This window comes from Cylas formicarius, unplaced genomic scaffold, assembly GCF_029955315.1.
Source record: "Cylas formicarius isolate icCylForm1 unplaced genomic scaffold, icCylForm1.1 PGA_scaffold_2__14_contigs__length_35257938, whole genome shotgun sequence".
Lineage (NCBI taxonomy): Eukaryota > Metazoa > Arthropoda > Insecta > Coleoptera > Brentidae > Cylas > Cylas formicarius.
The window spans coordinates 34101434-34123628 of NW_026844319.1; the positions used below are offsets into that span (position 1 = coordinate 34101434).

At 36.4% G+C, this 22195-nt stretch overlaps 1 protein-coding gene across 4 annotated transcripts in view; it reads left to right on the plus strand.

The window, feature by feature from the left end:
- LOC132697864 (uncharacterized) overlaps window positions 1-21012 on the plus strand; it is a 189367-nt gene extending 168355 nt beyond the window's left edge. For 3 of the 4 annotated variants that reach the window (XM_060663577.1, XM_060663579.1, XM_060663580.1), the window contains exons 5-11: window positions 9943-10040; window positions 10864-11131; window positions 12579-12890; window positions 13962-14193; window positions 17203-17648; window positions 18025-18254; window positions 19744-21011. In XM_060663577.1, coding sequence (XP_060519560.1) covers window positions 9943-10040; window positions 10864-11131; window positions 12579-12890; window positions 13962-14193; window positions 17203-17648; window positions 18025-18254; window positions 19744-20458 — 2301 coding nt within the window. In that variant the 3' untranslated portion in view covers window positions 20459-21011. Of the gene's footprint in view, window positions 1-9942; window positions 10041-10863; window positions 11132-12578; window positions 12891-13961; window positions 14194-17202; window positions 17649-18024; window positions 18255-19743 lie in introns of all 4 variants that reach the window. The other variant, XM_060663578.1, reaches the window with a different exon arrangement.
- The last annotated feature ends 1183 nt before the right edge of the window (window positions 21013-22195 follow it).

Consider the following 22195-nt stretch of genomic DNA (forward strand, 5'->3'; position numbering starts at 1 on the left):
GTCTGCGATTCGTTTTGACCCTTCTAATGATGCAGATGTTCCACCCATTAAGGCGATCAAACATTTGCGTCCCATTCAGAGAGGCGACAATCTTGCATCAGTCACTCCACTGCTTAATGGTTCTTCCGATACATTCGTTAAAAAACGATTTTTTTAAAATCTCTCCTACTTCCACTTCCACCAAATACAATATATTTTGAATACATTAAAATTTATTGAATGCGTGATTTATAAAAGCAGCAATCTCCTTATATCAAAAAACATTTTTTTTTTATTATAAATAAGTAGAATTTTATAAATACAAAAATAAATATAAATAGTAAAAAAAATATCGCGATAATAGTAAATTGACATTAACAATGAAAAATTGGCATGTTTTGTTATAGCCAACTGGGATTTTATATATGTCTAGAAACGTTCGAGGAATTTAAAAATAAATATGCTGGTCTATTTAAAATAAGAAAGTTTTTGCTATATATGAATTTTCTAATAGTTGAATCCGCGATATCTCACGAATGGTGAGTCGTGAAAAAAAAAGTGCCCCAACAATTTTTGTAGGGAATTGTATGATCTGCAACTTTTGTCTGACCTATTTTCAAGATAAAACTTACCGTTTTTGAGAAAAATTTAAAAAACCTCAATTTTATACGTTTGAGCTTGAATTAAATTGTTTACACAAGTCGAATCGAAGGGGATTTTTGACATTCCATGTCTCTGCCAATTTAGCGAATTTTTTCTAAGTTTTGACTTATTTTTGTCTATTTTGACTGGACTAAGAGCTTTTCAAAAGGCTGTACGTCACCACAGTTATTTTCAATATCCGTCTGACGATTTAAGGTCGCAATTCCAGGAATAAAGTCGCATTAATCTCTCTGTTTGAAACGACCTTCTGCGTCCACTCAAATCGAAATTAAATTGTCGGAAATCGCGACTGGGAACGATTTGAGTCTACGAAAAATCGCATAATAAGTTTTCCCACTGAAACAATGGCGACCACGCTAGCGGACCTGCTAAATTAAGGCGCATTCCTTGGAGATGACTTCGCGCGTTTTCAGGAAACCGATCCGGCACGCGGAAGTGACGCAAACACTGGAGTAGAAAAGCAAATATCCGTTATAGGTAGGTATGTGTTGCACTGTTACGAACGCTTACGGAGTAGATTAAGATCGACTTAAAGACTCCGCTGGTAACATGGTCGGCAGTACAGTTTGTCTTCTTCCATGTCACAACTGGCTAACAATAAGGACAAATTCAGACTGGCTTCGAGCTTAGTATAATGATGAGTTTGTGTAGATGTGTGTGCTTTTTCCTGCTTCAATCTTTCACTTGGACCGGTGCTGTTCCCTGCGCACTATTAGTGCCTCTGACGATTGGATTTGGAGCTAATTTATATGCGGATGATACTACTGGGGCATAAATATATAAAAGAAAGTTCAAATTCGACAGAAAACAACTAATAGTAGATTGTTTCACAAATAGAACCTGATTACGAATGTAAATTGGGTGGCTGTGGCCGATTCTACATCTCCTTCGGGCTTTATTAGCATGAACAATCACTTCATCTATGGCAGGCGCAAGATTTCTTCGAGTAACGGTTTTACCGTTTTTCAATATTCGCAAAGCAATGTAAGATTTAAAATCAAATCAGTCACTTCGTCATCAAAAAACATAAACAATATTTCAAGCGGAGTTTTTCCAGAAAGCCTATTTTTTCTTTCTTTCATTTGACAGTATAAGCAAGCCTGTCGTTTGCAGGAATTGCAGGACTGTTGAAGGACAGCTATATAATTCGGTGTATGTAACTCGAAAGTTCCAACTATGTCAGTTGGAATACGTAAATCTCACGATCTCCTCCATAGCCGCCTCTAATTCCTTTTGAGTCAAATACTAATACTAAAGAACACGCTGATTGTTGGATATTTATTCTACATGCGCTGGCTTGTCTAGACTTGCAATAACAAAGTTTTGTTTCACAGATAAAACGAATGGCGCATTCACGCACCAGTAAATATTTTCAAAAAATAAAGCATAATCAATATAGTATTTCCAATGTAATATACCTGCTATAGACTTACAATATAAATAACGATGAAATTCTAAGACGTGTTAACAAACCACGTGAACTTTTTGAATCAATTAAGAAGAAGAAAACGGCATATCTGGAGCATATCATGCGAAACAAAAAATATCAATTTTTACAACTGTTGATTGAAGGCAAGATCGAAGGCAGGAGGGGGATCGGAAGAAAAAAAATGTCGTGGCTTCGAAACATCAGACAGTGGACTGGCCTGCATGATGTACAGACGTTGATACATATCGCAAGAAACAGAGAAGCAATGGAAAATGTTATCGCAAACATCCATTAATGGATACGCATTGGAAGAAGAAGAAGACTTACAATACAAATCCAAAATATATATTTTTTTACTATTTTGGATTTACTTGAAAATGTGATGCGAGTTCGTGTGCCGCTTTTGTTAACTTTTGAAGTCATATATAAGATCTTTCCTTTACACATAAATTATCGACTTCTGCGGTTTTATGTCCTTTAGTAGTGATAATAATAAAATTTCTAAATGGCTGTGTAAAAATGTTTCCTGGATGTGACAAAAAAATCATAGAATTGGTGATGTATTAACGAACCACTGGGACGAAATATATTCTGTTGTATTGCCTACGGAAAGTGTTGACGGTCGATGTTGCGCTACTGTCCGCTTCGTGTAACGCGTATGACTTTTTCGAAGCGCACTTTGCGATAATTGTCGCTTAATCAAAGTGCAACCGTAACATTTACCGTTAAGATATTCCCTGACGTCTGACTTGACGTTCACTGATTCGAGATCACTTATACGGGGCGTTTCGCATCCAATACCGCCGCTCATAACGTCATAAAAATATGTAGTTGTCAAATAAGTTAAGTGCCTGACACAACTTCACTGCATGGTTCCTTCAGTAATGTCAACGTAAAAACGTTGGTATATAAATCAGGGCTGGACTACGTTTTTCTAGTCGATTTTGCGTAAGTGTTACTACTACTAACCAAAAAACACCACTTTTTTCAAAATACAATTTTTTTACGTCTGAACCTACGTTTCCCAGTACTCTCGTTGCGAGAATTAAAATCGGGACTTGATGTACTTTGCTTATTAATCCTGTCGATGAAATCAAACAACGGGAACAGAAAACTGCATCCAACCGCGTTGCAATTACAAGAATTCCGCTTACTCATGACGTATACGTTTGTCCGGCGTTGCCGATACAATTTGACACGACCGATGATATTTGCCCTCTCCTTCGTCAAAGTTCATTTTCGCCAATGGTGTATCTCAAAGTATGTTCAACTGACGAGTCGGTGAGATAGATAGGTAGATTTATATTTGACTGAATTACAATACAGCACGGCTAAGTACAAAAGAGCAAAAAAGATGCAATTATGTGTATACACACACATACATGCATATACACATACGATTAAATAAAATCCACAATAATATTAGGTAAAATGAACAAAAAAAAGCAAGATACCGAACACAACCAAACTGTGGCCACCATCAAGAATCGCGTGATCAGATAAAATCTTTTATCTTGTGTTTGTACTCGTCTGCAGAGTAAAGAAAATGCTCAAAAAGAAAGATTTTATTTTATTTTATATTAAGTTATATAAACGTACGTCAAGAGAATTTTTAATGCTTTTAGTGTATTTAAACTTCCTAGTTCGAAGGAAATTTGAGGAGGAAGGAATTTCTAATACCGTGGGATACATGTATACCGAAGACTCTGAAACAGCGGTTTACAATGGTCTCTATATCCTGCGTTGCATCTAATTCTAGAGCAATGGGTTCCAGTTTTCTATTAAAATTGAATGACTGACACTCAAAGCCCTACACTATGCGTAATAGTCCAAATCGTCTGAATAATAAGATTGTTGAGAATACATATTTTTTTCTAAAACGCCGCATCGGCCGAAATACGACAAATCGGCAACGTTGATTTTCACGTTCACCGTTCGTTCGTCTTCAGCGATCGAACTAGTAAATTCTTGGTCGATGACGCACCGCGGATGGAAAATCGACGTCGTTTCGGTTTGTTTTTGTTTTCAAGGTCGCCGGAGGGCGTCCAAGTTTCGCCAACGGGCTGACTGTCGTCCGTGCTGGTCACTTAACAAAACGCGATCGGTCGAAACGGAAATTAACTATCGCCCCGGAATAGGGGACTCGAACAAAATTTTAATTTAAAAAATATTGGTTATGAAAGTAGCTTTATACGACTAAAAAAACCATGGTTCACAAAATATCATTTCGTAGTACAACAAATAGAAGAAAGAAGAAGAAATTATTAAATTTAAATCCTCCTTGGAACGCGCTGTCATTGGCTGCGATAGGTTGTGACGTCAGCTTAAAGTTTTCTATTTTTTAAAATTCACGTGGTATATCAAATAAAATATAAATTATTAAAAAAACACAAAGATTTTTTTTTAACTAGTGGAAACCTGAATACTGATTGGCATTGACAACTTAAAGTGTTCTTTATTTTATATACAGAGTGTCCCAAAATTAGACGTCAATATTTTAACCCAACCCAATTGTGACCCAAAATAAGGAAAAAAGTTCATTTAAACCAGGGTTCAAAACGTCTTAGTTTTTAACATACAGGGTGTTAAATTTGAAGAGTTGATGGCGATTTTTTGTAAATATTTTCGTAATTCTAATATATCTGGCAATTCTCTATTTGAAAACAACTCCATCAGATTTAAATAGCTTGTTTTTCATCAACAATTGTAAAGTTTATAATTTTTATGAGAATAATTAGCTTTACAGTTGACAGTTTGATTTGTCTTTCGTTAATAAAAGGATTTAGAAGAGCAATCCAAGCAAAAACAGTTTTACCAACAATGAACTGAAAGCTGTCGAATAATTGACATTTAATTTTTATTAACGCGTCATTAACTTTCAAGGCTTACTAGACAAACAAATAATTTGGGGCAAATTTTTCCTGGATGGGTCTTGGCTAATTGTCTTAACTTGTTTGCCAAATGACCCTGTCCACCATCTTAATCACAGAGATTTTACAGCTCTCGGATTTTCCGTTCGATGCGTCGAAGAATTTTTTTTTTCATTTGCACTTCACTATACTACTGAGTGCGAAAAGACTGCGATTGGCAAACCGGATTCTGGGTTTGGAAAATGTTTAACTTTTTAACCAAAACGCTAAAGAGTGGTCGCGGGCATTAAAATGTCAACGGATGCGTGCACCACCCACCAATCGAAACAATGGCGTCCGTCGGCGTTTGTGAAATATATCGTAAATAAAACGTTTTACGCGCACACTAGACAAGGATTATGCCACGGTGCGTGTGGTCTTAACACATTGATTTACAATGCCCGATTATCACGGCTCCGTCTCCCTTCAAACACAAAAAAAGTCACCACTCAGATAAGCTTAAATTAATCTGCGTAAAAATGCCGATGCCCGGTTATTGAATGTTCGCTCGTAAACTTCGAGAGTTTAGGAGATTAGTTTACGAGTATCGCCTTTAAGTACCGATGATCGTGATTTTTAATGCTATGGATGTTCGTTTGACGGTATTCCTTTTTTTTAAAAGATGGGATCGATAATGGGAACGAAATAATATATTTCTCTTATAGAAATATCTCAAAAAAATATGTAAAATACCAAATTACGCACCGATCTGGCGTGCGGGAAGCGTCACTTTACCACGTCAGTTTCGTTTCCCACGGATCCGAGCCAGTTCGGACATTTCCGGGATTTTCACCGCACGGGTTTGGGAGCAATCGGATGTTTTCGCAGATATTTCCCACGCTTTGAATTTTAACGCGTTGCTTTGCGAAAATGTAAGCAAAAACTAACGGTCGTAGAAAAAGTATAGTATGCAACACGTTCGGTAAACTTTTTAACTCACTCGTTTATTAAACACTCGCTCCGCTCGTGTGAAATAAACTCGTCAAATATATATATATATATATATATATATATATATATATATATATATATATATATATATATATATATATATATATATATATATATATATATATATATATATATATATATATATATATATATATATAATGATGACGCTATATTCCGGGATATCATCCGTTCGCTCGTTGAACTCCGACTGGAATCCTGCAAATCTTGCATTCGACTGGAATCCTGCAGACGTTTCGCCAAAATCTCACTTGGCATCTTCAACGCTCGCGCTCCGAAAACACTTCGAACACTGGGAGGTTCTCGGCGGTGCGTGCGGTATTTATACTCTGCGCCGGAGATGGTAAAGGTGCTGCTTGTGCGTGGGGGGAGGTGGCTCCGCCCCCTGAATTGTCGCGTTGTTAATTTCGCCCGATCGTAGTTGCGATGTCCCCGTTGGCTGCTGCGCATCGCTCTGCTGTTTGATTATCGTTCTCCACGTGTTGGATAAATGCAGAGCGTCGTCTCTCGTATTGAGGTGTCCGGACTTTTCTATTTCGATGGCCTCTCGTATAATCCTAGTCCTAAAATCAGGAATATTAGCTATTTGTTTGCAAGTGCCGAAATCAATTTTATGGCCTGTCTGATGTTGGTGCTGAAACAAAGCAGATGTTGTTTGTTTGTTTCTTATGGCTAAACGATGTTCCTCGAGCCTGGCTGAAATCCTTCTGTTCGTCTGTCCCACATACGTCAGGCTGCACGATCCGCATGCTACACTGTATACTCCTTGATTTTCCAGAGTAATTTTTTTGTTTTGGGTTTCTTAGTATTGCTCCGATGGTATGGTCAGGTTTGTATGCCGTTGATATGTCGTGTTTCCGTAATATTCGGCCGATTTTGTCAGTAACCCCCTTGATGTATGGCAGGACAGCGATCGATCTTCGTTGGGTCTCGTCCTGCACACTCTGCTGCGGCTGTTGTTGTTTACTGATTGCCTTGCTGATGGTGCGCCTTTGGTATCCGTTTTGTGGAAGACAGGTACTAATTTTCTTCAGTTCTTTATCTCTGTTCCTCTCGTTTGTGAGCCTGAAGGATCGAGCAATTAATGTATTTGCCACTGCCTGTATCTGTGATGGGTGGTGATGAGATTTAGCGTTCAGATATCTATTAGTGTGTGTTGGTTTTCTATAGACAGTGTGTTCCAAGTGTCCATCTTCGGTCCTTGTGATGTGCACATCTAGAAAGGGCAGACTGTTATCAAGTTCTATTGTAAATTGAATCCTTGGGTGAATGGAATTCAGATGATCTAGGAATTTCAAAAGCTCCTCCTTGCCAAAAGGCCATACAACAAATACGTCATCAACGTATCTTGTCCATAGTTTTGGCTTCACATTTGCCTTCTCTATTGCTTTCTTTTTGAAGTAAATCATGAAGAGATGATCCCATTGCTGCTCCATCTATTTGTCGGTAAATTTTCCCGTTGTGCATAAAGTAAGAGTTTTTCAGGCAATGTCTTGACAGATCCATTATGTATGGCGGAAGATCTTCGTTTTCTTCTATAAGCAAGAGTGCCTCTTCTACTGGAATACTCGGGTAGAGGGATTTGACATCGAAACTTGCCATAATGTCGTCCTTGTCCATCCTGAGAGAACCTAAAATCTGAGTGAAATGTTCTGAGTTTTTAACATAGGAATCTGCCTTTTCCACTATAGGCTGAAGTGCACTGGCCAGATGTTTTTCCAGCTTGCATAATGGTGAGTTAAAGGCGCATATATATATATATATATATATATATATATATATATATATATATATATATATATATATATATATATATATATATATATATATATATATATATATATATATATATATATATATATATATATATATATATATATATATATATATATATATATATATATATATATATATATATATATATATATATATATATATATATATATATATATATATATATATATATATATATATATATATATATATATATATATATACATACTATTCTATAGTCTATTTATTTATGTTCGAATAGCGCACAGCATAAGGCATTCATCAAAATTGCCATTGTTGTGATGACAATTTGGTCAAGTGACGAGGGCGGTAATAGATGCGGCCTAAATATGAACGGTCGCTATGGTAACCATGTAAGGTGGGAAAAAAACAATTCCCTGGAGGGGTATTAAATTATTAACGGGGAAGATTAAAATTGTGATAGTCGTATTACAATTTCGAAGTGTTAAATACAGCAACTGTTTGTGCATTAATAAGAAATATATGTATGTTGGTGGAGACAAAACAGATCTAGGCATATATAGTAAAAAGATATGTCCAAACTTATTTTCGATCTTTCATGTTGCTTCAAAACGAGATTTTTAAATCTTGCACATGTGCATGTACCTCAAAATTTTTTCGTAGTTGCTTCATAAATTCCTTTGTTATCATCATCATATACTTCTAAAAATCTTATTATGTATGTCAACATGTTTGTATCACTTTAAAATGGAAAGAGTGCCATCTATCGCGATATATGCTACCCACCGAGTTAACCCCCTTTCGTCGCCCGAAAAATTCTTTTCTTGGTTATTTTGTTTCTTATTGATTTTAATTATCGAATTTAGAGAACAAGACACGACTACTTTTATTTCCCGTGATTTATTATCACGCACGTTTCGTTAAACGCTAATGGCTCGCATAAAATAAAAATCCGCCTGAGACGACACGGAAAAAAAAGGGGGACACATAAAGCGAAGAAAAAAACGAAAAAGCGAAAATTGCGCCGGAAAGTAAATCGGCAGCCGGCTGCGGAGGGCGACGTTATAAAACGCGAAAAGCAATTTGCATTAGATTATTTATTTAAATAACTGCAAATTGAATGCGGAGTTTTTGCTTATGTCAGAGCGTGGCTTCGGCGCCTGTCCCGCTTTCCGGGACAAATTTATTTTTACCCGATGGATTTATTATCGGTTTTATTTTTCGTCGATGTCGCTTTGGCGCGAAAAGGGACTACGCACACCCACGAAATAGCGAATTGGAATACGCCATACAAAATGTATATATAAGGTGTTCCTTTTATTACCTTATTCTCAGTCGTTTAAAATAACATTTATTATTATTATTATTATTATTTTTATTGTTATTATTATTATTAATTTTCGTAGACAAGTGATAAATTTAGTCGTATTTCAAATTTGACATTATAGACCAAAAGTGACGTTTGCAGCTCTGAACACGTTTGTTACATATTTGAGGTTATTATAGTTTCGTGTATTGATATTATAAAAATAAATAAATAAGCACAAGCTGATCAAAAACTAACATTAAAAATGCTAAAAATCGTCAATTCGTTTTCTTCCAATTGACACACACCCCATTGTCGTTTTTTTTTTTAATTTTATTGAAAATAATAAATCATCTTTTCAATTTAGTTCTATTTACTATTAGTATTTTTGCCATTATTTAGGTTTTTTTTGAAGTACCACACAAAATCATTGTTTTGTATTGAAGTAACAGTTAATTAATTTCCAAAGTCACAGTCAGTCAAGGAGGAGGCGTTTCTGTAGTGCTCGATCGTTTCTCTTTCGTTTTACTCGAAACCTACGACTGTTTTTATTCGGAAACGAAATGAATAAGAATTTAACGTGCGACACCGCATATTTAAGGTAATTGTATAAAAACTTGTATTTCAATATAAGGTAGCTTTATACGATATTTTCACACCTCGCACACAGTTTTTTTTTATGTTTCCGTGTTTCCAAAGACTCAGTCATAATAAAAACTACTGCAGAGAAAATTGGTGTTTACTGTTAGGTATTTAACATACTTTTAAATAATTAAACTAGACACTTCGAAATAAACTGTATTTTTTTATATGGGACACGAGATCGTACGACATGATTTATCGCGAGATTGCTGCAAATTTAACCTTAAAAGAAAAGTACACTACATTTACGGTATTTACATTTTTCTGAGTTAGTTTATTTTTTGTTGCAGGGATACCTGGACCCGTGGCGTGGTGATCCTGAGTGTCCACTGGCAGAACACTTACATCACCTATTTAGCAATATCGAAGAAGTATACGAATTCAACAGGTGACCACCAGATTTGTTTCAATTAAATTAACCCATATTATCCCAAGCATAAAAAAATCTTTTTTGCTTTGAAATTATTTATTTTGTTGCACTTAGGAATACATTACATGTGTCAAAAAAAAAAACTCGAAACATACAAAAAAAATACTGGTGCGTAAACAAACCACAATATAATTTATACATAAATATACAAAAGAAATTTCAAATTCGACCGAAAACAACTAAAAGTAGATTTTTTTCCAAATAGAATCTGATTTCATACAAAAAACGCATAATATTTCATGGTGCGTGAGCATCGGATCAGGGTTTCATCATCTGATGAGTCCCATTCAGGTTCAGTAGTTCATGAATTACAAGACTGTTGAAGGACAGCTGTATCATTCGGTGTATGTAACTCGAAAGTTCCAACTATATCGGTTGGTTCTCTAAACTCTTGTAGATTCATATCATCGTTCATATCCTCTTCGTCAGTAAAGGTAAAGGTATTCACGTCGGGTTGAATATAGACCTCGTCAATATATTTTGTAATTTTTTTTTCAGCATAAATTTACCAAGAATCGAATGCTACAATACATAAGAATACGTAAATCCATTTTCATTGTTATTGTCCTCATCCATCACGGTCTTCTCAATAGCCGCCTCTAATTCCTTTTGAGTCAAATACCTCGGAAATGCCACGTTTTACAAACTGTAACGTTCACTGCACAAGGCACATGCGCTGACTTGTCTAGACTTGCAATAACGAATACGAAAACGAAATTTTTTTCAATGTAAAAAACTTAAAATAATTGAGGCGAAATAAAAAAAAAACAACTCTTTTCAGATCGTTCCTGGACGAGCTGCGCGTGGCCAACTGCGACCCCACCAAAACCGCCAACGTGTTCCTTCAACACGATTCCGGGTTTTCAGTGTACAACGAGTACTGCGCACATTACCCGCGTACCATGGAGGTGCTCGGGAACCTCCAGAGAGACGAAAAGATGGCGCCCCTATTCAGGGAGAAGCAGCAGCTGCTCGGGCACGCGTTACCCATCGGTTCGTACCTCCTCAAACCGGTACAGAGGATTCTCAAGTACCACCTTCTGCTTCAGGTACGGCGAAACTCAAAACATCAAAATTATAGGTTTCCTTTTAAAAATCCACTCGTAGCAAATCATTTACCATCATTTATATCATAAGATTTTCAAATTTGAACTCAACAAACAAACTCAGATTATGTCTCCTCGTTTCAGTAGGGATGATAATAATAATAAGAATAACCTTTATTTTTTTGGATCTATAAATGTTAGTACAATGTTTAATGAAAGTTGTGTTGAAATGTGCAAAAAATAGATGATTGGAAGCAACTGAAAAGAAGATCAATGTTTAAATCCTTGATCAGCAGAATTTAAATTTGTCCTTGTACGGACTACTGTAGAACTTTCGCAAAATCGTTGTACTTGAATTGTGCATAAGATCTATTAGAATTTTTTGCCCACAAACGATGTACCCTGTATATAACTCCAACAAATAGGGGCTATAGCTCTGGATCTCCTTAATATCCTGGTTTCCGAATTTTTACAATGGAGTAAATGGTTTCCAAAAAAATCCTTGTTTTCTGAAACCATGCAGTACGTGGTAAGAGTAAATGACGTCATCGCGACTACTTTGCGGGCGAGAAATGGTGATTTACAGTTCGATTTTTTCAAATATCTCGAACAGCGTATCTGATGGACGAAAACCGTAAATACAAAAATTGTAGCCCTTGATACGGCCTATGATACTGTTTGAACGGATTAGCTATTTTTTGTACGAATTTTGATTTACGGTTATTAATTTATTCTCTAAAAGAAGAATTTTTAGGGTATTTTTTTTTTTGAGGAAAAGATGTGTGGAACTTATTATGTTTTTTAATATTGCACGGCATATCGCCAACACCCTGTACAATACTTAAAAACCTTAAATACAAAAATTTTAGCTGTCTATATGGACTATATCGTCGTGTAAGAGAAACTAACATCTAAAATGAAATGAAATGACCGCCAATTTTCAATAATTTTTTCATTTTTTCAAATTTGCAGCGCACCGTTTATATTTTTGAAAAACAGTCTCTTTTGTAGACCCTTGCACAAGCGATTTTTATTTTTTTTTTTAATATTTATCGACCCCCGCCCCCGCCATTCTCAATAGGTTACGTCACAGGACAACACTGCATATATGTGCCAAATATGAAGTCGATTGCTTCAAATTTCGGACACTTATCGTGGTTGATAGCGAGGCCATTTCTTACAAGCTAATGTATCACGTGGAGGGTTAAAAACGAGGCAAATTTCAATTTTGTAGCTCCAACGGTTCGAAAGTTACAAAAGTACGGACCTGTTCGGCCATATTCGACTTTAACTTCAATGAACGGTTCGCCTCAACAACACCATGCAGTTAGTGACTTCGTTTTTTTTTTTTTTTATTACTGGGAGCCCCTTTTCATTCCATTTGTGAAGAAAGATTTTATTATTATTATTATTATTATTATTATTATTATTATTATTATTATTATTTCAGAGGCTCTCCAAGCAATGCGAGGTCCAGCACAAACCTGCCGTCGATTTGGCACTGGCGACGATGACCGGCATCGCCACGGACATAAACAACATGAAGAGGAAACACGAACACGCGGTAAGGGTTCAAGAGATACAATCGCAGCTTTACGGATGGAACGGGCCGGATCTAACCACGTTCGGCGAACTGATCGCCGAGGGAACGTTCAGGGTGCAGGGCGCCCGTGGCAGGAGGCACGTCTTCCTTTTCGAAAGAGTTCTCCTGCTGGCGAAAAGCAAGCAAGACGGCGCCCTGGCGTACAAGACTCACATTATGGTAAGTCTAGATTCTATATTTTTTTATTTATTTGTATTGTTTATTTTACCTACGATATTTTACGTAACTGAAAACGAGATGTATGGCATAATAATAATAATAATAATAATAATAAATGATAATAATAATAATAGTAATAAATAATAAAGTAAATAATTAAGAACATAAATAAATAATTACCAAATGAAATAGGTAAACACCGCTATAATTATTTCAAGGTAAGCTACAACCAAAATACAAAAAAAAACAACAAAAACAAAAAACTTTTCTATGAATTATGTTTAAAACATATCCAAACTTTGCCAGACCACTTATTTCTACCATTAAATTATTTTGCACACTTTGCGTGAAATTTAGTCTTATTTTTTTCACGACGTTTTGTCGTTTTTTTTTTGTATTTTAGTTGTAGCTTACCTTGAAATAATTATAGGCCTTACGGTTAATTTTTATAAGTTTCTTCGTGATATGTGCAAAAGTAGCGACGACTAAAATTCGTCCTTAATTAAATTTTCCTTTGTGTATTTTTTTTAGCATTTTTTGTTTTTACATAATTCGGTGTTTACCTATTTCATTTGGTAATTATTTATTTATTTTCTTGACTATTTACTTTATTTATTACTATTATTATTATTATTATTATTATTATCATTTATTATTATTATTATTATATGATATATGATTAAAAATGAAATAAATAACGTTATTATTATAATTTAAAACAATAAATATTTAAGTTGTTTATATGATACTTTATAATAGGTGCCAAATAATTATAAACATGTAGGTAAGACTTGAAATAAAACTTGAAAATAATAATTAAAGCTATTTCCAGAGTTTCAGTTCAGTTAAAACCTAAGATTTCTATGTTTATTGCTGTGAATTGTGACATCATTCCTGCATTATATCAGTTAACGTTAATAGAAGTGGATACAGTTTTTCCTATCATATACCTTGGGCCTGCATCAAACCATAAATGACCTCTTTGAAGTTTATCGCCAATTACATTAATTAATTATAAACGTTTAAAGATTTGAATGGATATGGCAAATCCAAAGTGAAACATAATTGCAGTGTTCGAATCTGATGCTGGTCGAACAAGTCCGCGGGGAACCGTTATCGTTCCAAGTGTTGCCGTTCGACAACCCGAGACTGCAGTGCACCCTCAGGGCGAGGTCGCCCCACCACAAGCGCGAATGGACGTTGCAAATCAAACGGGTGATATTGGAAAATTACAGCGCCGTGATACCGAATCACGCGCGACAGTTGGTGATGCAGCTCGGCCAGGACGTTCACGACACCGCCGGTAAGTTATACGGGGTGTTTCGCATAAGTGTTCCATGTGTTAAGCCTTTATCGCCAAAAATTTCAAAGCCTCGAAGGGAAAGTGGATTCATTTGAGTTGTACTGCAACTTTTGTCGGAAAGGATGTTAGTGCCCAGTATCGAGGTATTACGGCAATTCAACATTTGTGGAATACGATGTGTTCTAAACTTACTAAATGATGTAAAAACGATAATATCATTGTACGAGGTGTGTTCAAAAAGTAACGTGAAAATTAATGTCGAACCCCCTAGCACATAATATTACACTTGTGCCGAAGTTTTTTCCAATTCTAAAAGCACTTTCTGGCATAGAATTGATTTCTCCAGCGATTTTTTCTTCGTCTGCACAACCGTTCCAAACCTCCTTCCTTCCTCCTTCTTTTCATGAATATGGTCGCTGAGACATAATTGTGTGGTAGAACCTTGTGGTAAGAATTCCTGCTGTACTATGCCACGATAATCAAACAAAACAGAAAGCAAATCATTGACATTAGATCGAACCTGACTTGCTTTTTTCGATCTTGGCGATTCTGGGTCCTTCCATTGGGCCGATCGGGCTTTGGTTTCGACGTCATAACTATATACCCGAGATTCGCATATCACGACGATGCTTTTGTTCAAAATTAAGCAGTTTCGGAACAAATTTTGCTGCTTCACTTTTCATGCCCAAAACTTCGAAAAAAATTGCATAGAACGAGCTAATAGAGATGTCGAAGTCTTCAGCCACTTCTCTAATAGTGATTCGACGAACCTTTCACCACCATGCTTTGGCGTCCAGAGCCAGGTACGTCATGGGCATTTCCTCGGCCATCTTGAACACCTTGTACCGCTTATAAACATTTTTTTTTATCCAAGTAGATTCACCAGATGCCGTTATCGACATTTCAAGTGTTTTGCAGCACCATATTTCATTTTTTGTACAAAATTTTAGGCAAATTCTTTGTTTCATTTTTTTTTGACAGCAGAAAATCGCCGGGCACGCAAAACAAGTCCAATAATTCTGTCTCACAAAAAAGAGTAAACCTGCGAACTGGCTGAAACCGTGAACATATGTTGCAAAAAAAATATCGAATTACAAAAGTCATCTTACTTTTTGAACCCGCCTCGTATACACTGTAGAAAGACAACAATAAGGCAAACTTGGTTAAATCGGTCTTTTGATTCTGCGGAACATTAAAAACTAGAACACTGCGGAATGTGTATATTGTTTGCATGTTGTATGAAACTCGATAAGGAGTTCTGTATGTTAAGTTTTTGGCAAAATTCTCTCGCCGCCGAATCACCAACATTACCATTCTCAATAAAGTGCTATAACATTTTTTTTTAAATATTCAATTTTATACTCCCGTCTGTAAAATACCCAATTACACACTGATCTAGCGTGCGAGAAGCGTCACTTCACTACGTCAGTTTCGTTTCCCAGGAATCCGAGCCACTTCGGACATTTCCGGGATTTTACCGCACGGGTTTGGGAGCAATCGGATAATTTCGGAGATATTTCCCACGCTTTGAATTTTGACGGTTATCAGTTCTGACAATTGACAAAACAATTGGAAGTTTGACGTTAATAGAACTTTTAATAAATATGCCACAATTGTGCGTATTCACAGACATGTTCGTTAATATTTTACCAATCACCAGTATTTGTCGGTTTACGTCTCTACGATCCTCTTCCAGTTTAAAAAACTTCTTAAAATGTTTGTATCTATGCCGTTTAATAAAAATAATTTCCTTCTGCTACAAACAAAACAAGATATATATGTCAATGTAACAATCAAAATATACTTGAGTTATTTACCTTTCTTGTCTCTTATTTTTTGACTCGAAACTAACTGTTCGGAGAATTCCGTACAACTGGTGTGTTATACAAATTGGAAACCCCACTTTCCTAGGGTGTAACTTTTAGCGTGTACTTAATAATAATGGTAAGTACAGGGTGAGTGAAAAATGTTAAATTTTAAAGTTGTAAATATTGTTAGGATGCATAATTCGCAATTATTTTAAAGTATACAGGGGGGCTCAAAAACGCGTGACGAATAGAACATATATTTTTTAATGTAATGCCCTGTTTTAAATTTTTATTAAAACTTGATTTGAATTATGTCCTAGATCCATGTATATTATTTTTCCTGAAAGATCTTACAAAAAAGTACAACTTTTGTTAAGTATGTAATATACCTATTTTTAATACTTTGCCATTTATTTCAAATTTTCCAATATTTGCTCATCTTTCGGTCTCAAAATTCTCTCCTGCTTCGTATGCTGAGAGCTGCAAACCTTCATTGCTTAGATGCGGAACCGTTCACAATCCCACATGATTCTTTAGATGTTAGATTTTTGGATCGACATTCGCAATTTTTTCTCGACTGTATTAAGTGTAGTACAAAATTTATAAATAAATAAATAGAATAATTCTATATCAATTCTACATAAATAAATAAAACTTTTTCTTTGCGTTCTCAACCGTTCACAATCCCACATGATTCTTTAAATGTTAGATTTTTGGATCGACATTCGCAATTTTTCTCGACTGTATTAAGTGTAGTACAAAATAAATAAATAAATAAATAGAATAATTCTATATCAATTCTACATAAATAAATAAAACTTTTTCTTTGCGTTCTCAACCGTTCACAATCCCACATGATTCTTTAAATGTTAGATTTTTGGATCGACATTCGCAATTTTTTCTCGACTGTATTAAGTGTAGTACAAAATAAATAAATAAATAAATAGAATAATTCTATATCAATTCTACATAAATAAATAAAACTTTTTCTTTGCATTCTCAACGTATAAGATTGGTCTATTTGTTGCGTTTTAAATTTAATTTTTTTTTCTATGCTATTGTCTAAGCATAGAGACAATAAATAAATAAACAAGGAATTTTCCCGTACTCTTTATCGGTTCTTATGCGAAACACCAACCAACGTCGCCGTCGCGTTTCGTTTTTTGTCGACGTCACGCTTACCGCCTTCCGTTTGGTTTAGAAGATACATCTGAACGATGGTCTCCTCTAAAACCCCATTCGCCCACGCCGCATTATTTGGAACGTCGTTGCAGAGTACGAAAAACCAGGGATTTTTCTGGGCGGAGGGCCTCTTCGCAGGACCGCTCGTTTCCTTCGTTGGGCAGCTGGCGTAGAAAATCCGAACCGAGCATGATCCCGCAGCAGTACAACGTGAAGACGATGCCGAAGAAAATAACGAAACTGAAGAAAACGAAGGAGGGCTCCTCGTCCGGGGGCGGCAGCTCGACGTTTTACACGGACCTTTCGGATTCGGAAACGGCCGCCGAGTCGGTTGAACGGTTGATGACGGAGGACGTCGTCGACGAGGGGACGGCGAACGCGCAAGCCAAGAACGGCAAAAGTATCGAGAACAATCTGGAGAAGATCGTCTCCGAATTGCTGATGCAGAACCAAGAGTTCCACAAGGTAGGTCTAGTGTGGTGACTACGGAGGGCTAAAAAGAAGGCGATAAATCGAAGTCATATTTATCCGGATCTTCTAAACTAGCGGCACAAACTCTTCTTCTAAACTCTAAATTCACTCAAAAATTTCACGCGATTGTGTTTCGCAAGAATCTTATAAGATACAAACTACCGAAATTCCACACTTGAACTATTATAAAAGTAAGGTCGGAAAATTTTATCGATGCCGTCCCCTTCTAAAAGCTCCCTCCGCGGTGGCGACATCTAACGTCCCGTTGTCAGAGTTAACCCGGCGGCACATTTTCCACGCTTTTTTCGTTTTGCACTAAAAAAAACTAACATGCACACTCGTGCGGGGAACGTGGATTCTCCATTTTTAGGTATTCAACAGGGAACACGTGAGGCACCCGCGACGCAACATCAACAGCGAACCGGGACCGATTTGGTATGAGGAACCGCCCCAGTTGCCCAGCAAGGCGGACTCGCTACCCAGATCTTTCCAGCTCAACGATCAAATTGAGGACGGCGGGGGGAGTAGGAACGATTCGATGTCGAACGGCGAGTCGTTGAAAGAGAGTCCTGAAGTGTGCGTCGAGGAACAACACGAAAAGTAAGTTATTAATTGTTGCCGCTTAGGATGGTCACTGTGCCCCTCCCATTTTCCTTATTCTCACCTCATTCCCACTTTAAAGAATATAACCAAATACAATTGATCCGATAAATAAAAATTTTAAACCGTTGGTCACTTGACATGACATTAATAAATTGTGTAAACATTTCATTTGGAAAAATGAAATTATTTTTAGTATACGTGTGGTGCCAATAGGTTTTGGTTGTCCCAAGTTGTTTTGTTTGGTAGTGTAAAACCAATCGATACAGCTTTCCTGCCAACGGCCATGTTACGCCGCTAGGTCTTATTGATTGGTTTTGGTGTTAGTTGAAAACGTGATTTCCAACGGTCACTCACGTGAGATAGTTTCTCTACATTTTTTCTGTATTATCAGCGTAGCTCTATTTAGCTCTGTTGTTTTTCTAAATCGTTAAGTTGGTCAATTTTTCAATTTGACTTTTTTTTTGACGCTCCACATTGTAGACAAGGTCTATGTAAAATGGTATATCTACACACTTCTTGTCGTCATAAATCTCACCTGTTACACACTGTACCGTCCTCTATTTTTTTTTAATTCTCCATAGTTCTCTATTAAAAAGAGGAAAAATACTTTCTTGTTCATATAGAGACAGGAAAATTATCGTTCTAGCACCGTCTACTACAAAAAACTTAATAATATTTTTGACTGGTTTTTTTGAGTGTTATACAGCATTGGATATTTTCTGCGCCATCATCATTTTTTTGATTTGTTTCTCGTCCTTTAAATATACTTTCCTCCAAAGGGATCCTCAAATTTCTAAGTATCTCTGAATGAACACATTAAACTTTTATCTATTTATTTATGTATACCTAAATATACAAAACTGTTCTCAGTGCCAAAAATAACAACCAAAAATGATAATTAGATCACAGGCAATCTATATTCCTAAATTTTTACCTAAATAAAATGGATGTAATATTATTACAACCTGCAAGTATTAAAAAAAAAAAAAAAAAAAAAAACAATATTAAATGAACGAAAGTAATTGCATGAAATGGCAGAATATATGTGGCAGAGGGGGGTTATGTTAAATCGAGCGAGGTCTCAAGGTTGGTGAACAGTTAGAGAGTTTTTTTATGCTCATTGGCAGGCAACTGTAGAGCTTCCAACTCACAAGCTCTGTCCAGTTTGATATGTGTGCTCAGCTTTTATTTGCAAATTCGTGCTCTTGTGTAAAAAGTGACAGATGCTATAGAAAAATGACATTCTAATTTGTAGAGCTGGTTACACCACAACTATAGTGTATTGCAAAATAGATTCAACCAATGCTTCATAGACGAATATCAACAAATTTTGTTCATAGCATGAATCGTCGTTCGCTGTGACCTCACCTCCAAGGTTCCTCCTTCCCCCCAGTTTTGCCCCCATCCGACACATCCCGATCAAAAGTGACCGTCTATCTCGGGACTCCGTCCAACGCGTCTATAACTATGGCTCCCTTCCTTTAAGCGATCTCTCGTCGCGGTTAGACGACACCGACCATCCGGAGCACAAAATCTACCGCAAATCCGCCATACGCCTGAGTATTCTCCAAAGGATCCGGATGATCATGTCGGAAGAACAGAGGCGCAACAACAAGTATCCCTTACGTAAGCAAGGCTCGAAGAGTATGGGAGAAAAGATCGCTCATCCCGACTACGAGGATCCGCAGAAACTGCTACTCCATTCCAGGAACGCCAGTTCGGTCAACTTGACGACGGTCGAACCTGACGATATTATGGGGGACAGGGTCGAGCTTGACATGAGTTTCAACGAGAAAGAAGTACTTAAAGAGATCGAGAGTCGCTTGAACGAGACGCCTAGTCATGCGGAAAAACCGGAGAGCAGTTTGGATTCTAGTCAAAATTCCGATAGCTATTACGAGAGTATACTGGACGATTCCCTGACCGAAGAATACGTCAGGGACAGCAAAACCGGGAAGCTGGTAGCGAAGCAGGACAGTTTCAGCACAAAGTCGCCCAAGCCGCTTAACGCAAAGAGACCAATTATTAAGAGGCCGACGAAAGCGCCACCTCCGATACCCGCCAAACCTCAAAGACTATCGAAACACGGAACCAATGAGACAATAAGAGCGCCTAGTTGCGATAAAGACACGCCCCAAAGTCCGAACTGCGGGGCCGTGCAAACCAGCTGGGTGAAGGCCATGGTCGGACGGTTCGAATGATACGTCCGAAACGCGCCCACATACCACGTAGTATGAGACTAATGCAGTATGTTAGGTATTTATTTACTCCGTTACATTCTTAGGGTAATCCGCAGTTCTCGGAACCCACCATAACATTAAATAGGAATTTTATTAATAACAACTTTTTTACTTCCACGGATTAACGTTCAAAAACATTTTTGATGTCGTTAATTCGCGTGTTGATTATTTGTTTTTTTAATTAAAGTCATTTTTCCATTGTGCTATATGAATGGGGCTGTTAACGTTACGTATTGCAAAGTATACGTCGCACGGAACGTGTATTTTTATAAAATACACGTTACGTTTTCCGAGTTGTTAGATTCCGAAGACATATTTTTAGGTTAAGTTTTGTGTACCGTCACACCAGAACAATAAAATGAGTCTGAGAGTTTACAATAATCGTTTAAGTCCACTTAAAATATTTATATGAAAGTTTTAAAAGTGCCAAATAGAGTGTATTTTAAAATTTAACTGAATAAATTATTGTTGAATTATAAGTACTAATAGTTTTGTAAAGATGTTAAATAAAATTATATTCATAAAATTATTGTGGGTTTTTGATATTTCACCTCGGTCTTAACTAAAATAAGCAAATAATTTAACAAAGCACAAATTTTTAGACATATTACACAAAGTCCCAAACAATTCGAAGAACGGGGCTTGTTTTGTTTTTGTCGCCGCACCCGGTTCTAATACTAAAATGCTCGTTGTCGACATTAAACGCTTATGCTGAGCTTACGTCGCAGATGTAGTCTGGGATATTGGCCCAGTGTCCGAAAGTTACCAAGGAGAAGATTACTAAGTTACCCTTCATATTCTGCCTATTCTAGATAGTTGGCTTTGGCGACTGAAAAGTGACGCTATTATCTATGTTTTTTGATTATGTTTCGTGAAAATGCGTAGAAAAATTGTTTGAGGCATCGGACAGATGTAGCGCAATGTGTGATTCAAATTAGGGTACTTGTCGGTGGTCGATGATTTTGTGGAGCATGCAGGGAAACACTTTCAGGCAGCATATCAGGTGAGTGACATAAACTTAGATCTTATTTACAAAATTTATCGATTGTGTTGGCTAGGGTCATATATAGGGGCGCAACACTTCCAGTTCTTTTTTTATTTTTCACACAATAGGATATCCTAACTTTATTACATTAAATATTTAGTATGGTTCAATTAGAACTAACGAATTTGCACCTCGCTCTGAACTTAGAGAAAGTTTCGTGTTTGTCAGGTAGACCAATGAGCTGTTTTTAGAGTTTCTGCTGATTTTCGATTTCAATCGCTTTTTCCATTTGCTGCTAATCTATAAATTATCGGTGCCTTTTTACTTTATTGCTATGCAAAAATTTTAAGTTCATTTTGTTTTTAGTATTTTCCCTTAATAAAAAAAACAAAATTTTAAAAATGCCAGTATGTAATTATCCAGGTAATTATGAAATACAAATTTGGTTGGACCATAACCCATTATAAGAAATACAATGATTAAATTAAAGGAACTTTACAGGTGGAATGTTTAATTTAGATTGTTTGGAGTAAGTATTTATTCAACCTAATGACTCTAAATTATTTCTCTAACTGTAACAATTTAATATAGACAAAATTGTTGTATTGAAAATAATTAAAAGCGCCCATATCCTAAAAATATCACTCATATTACAGTATAACTTCAAATTTATGTTAGTTATGGTTGCAATTAACAGAACCATCTGATAAGAA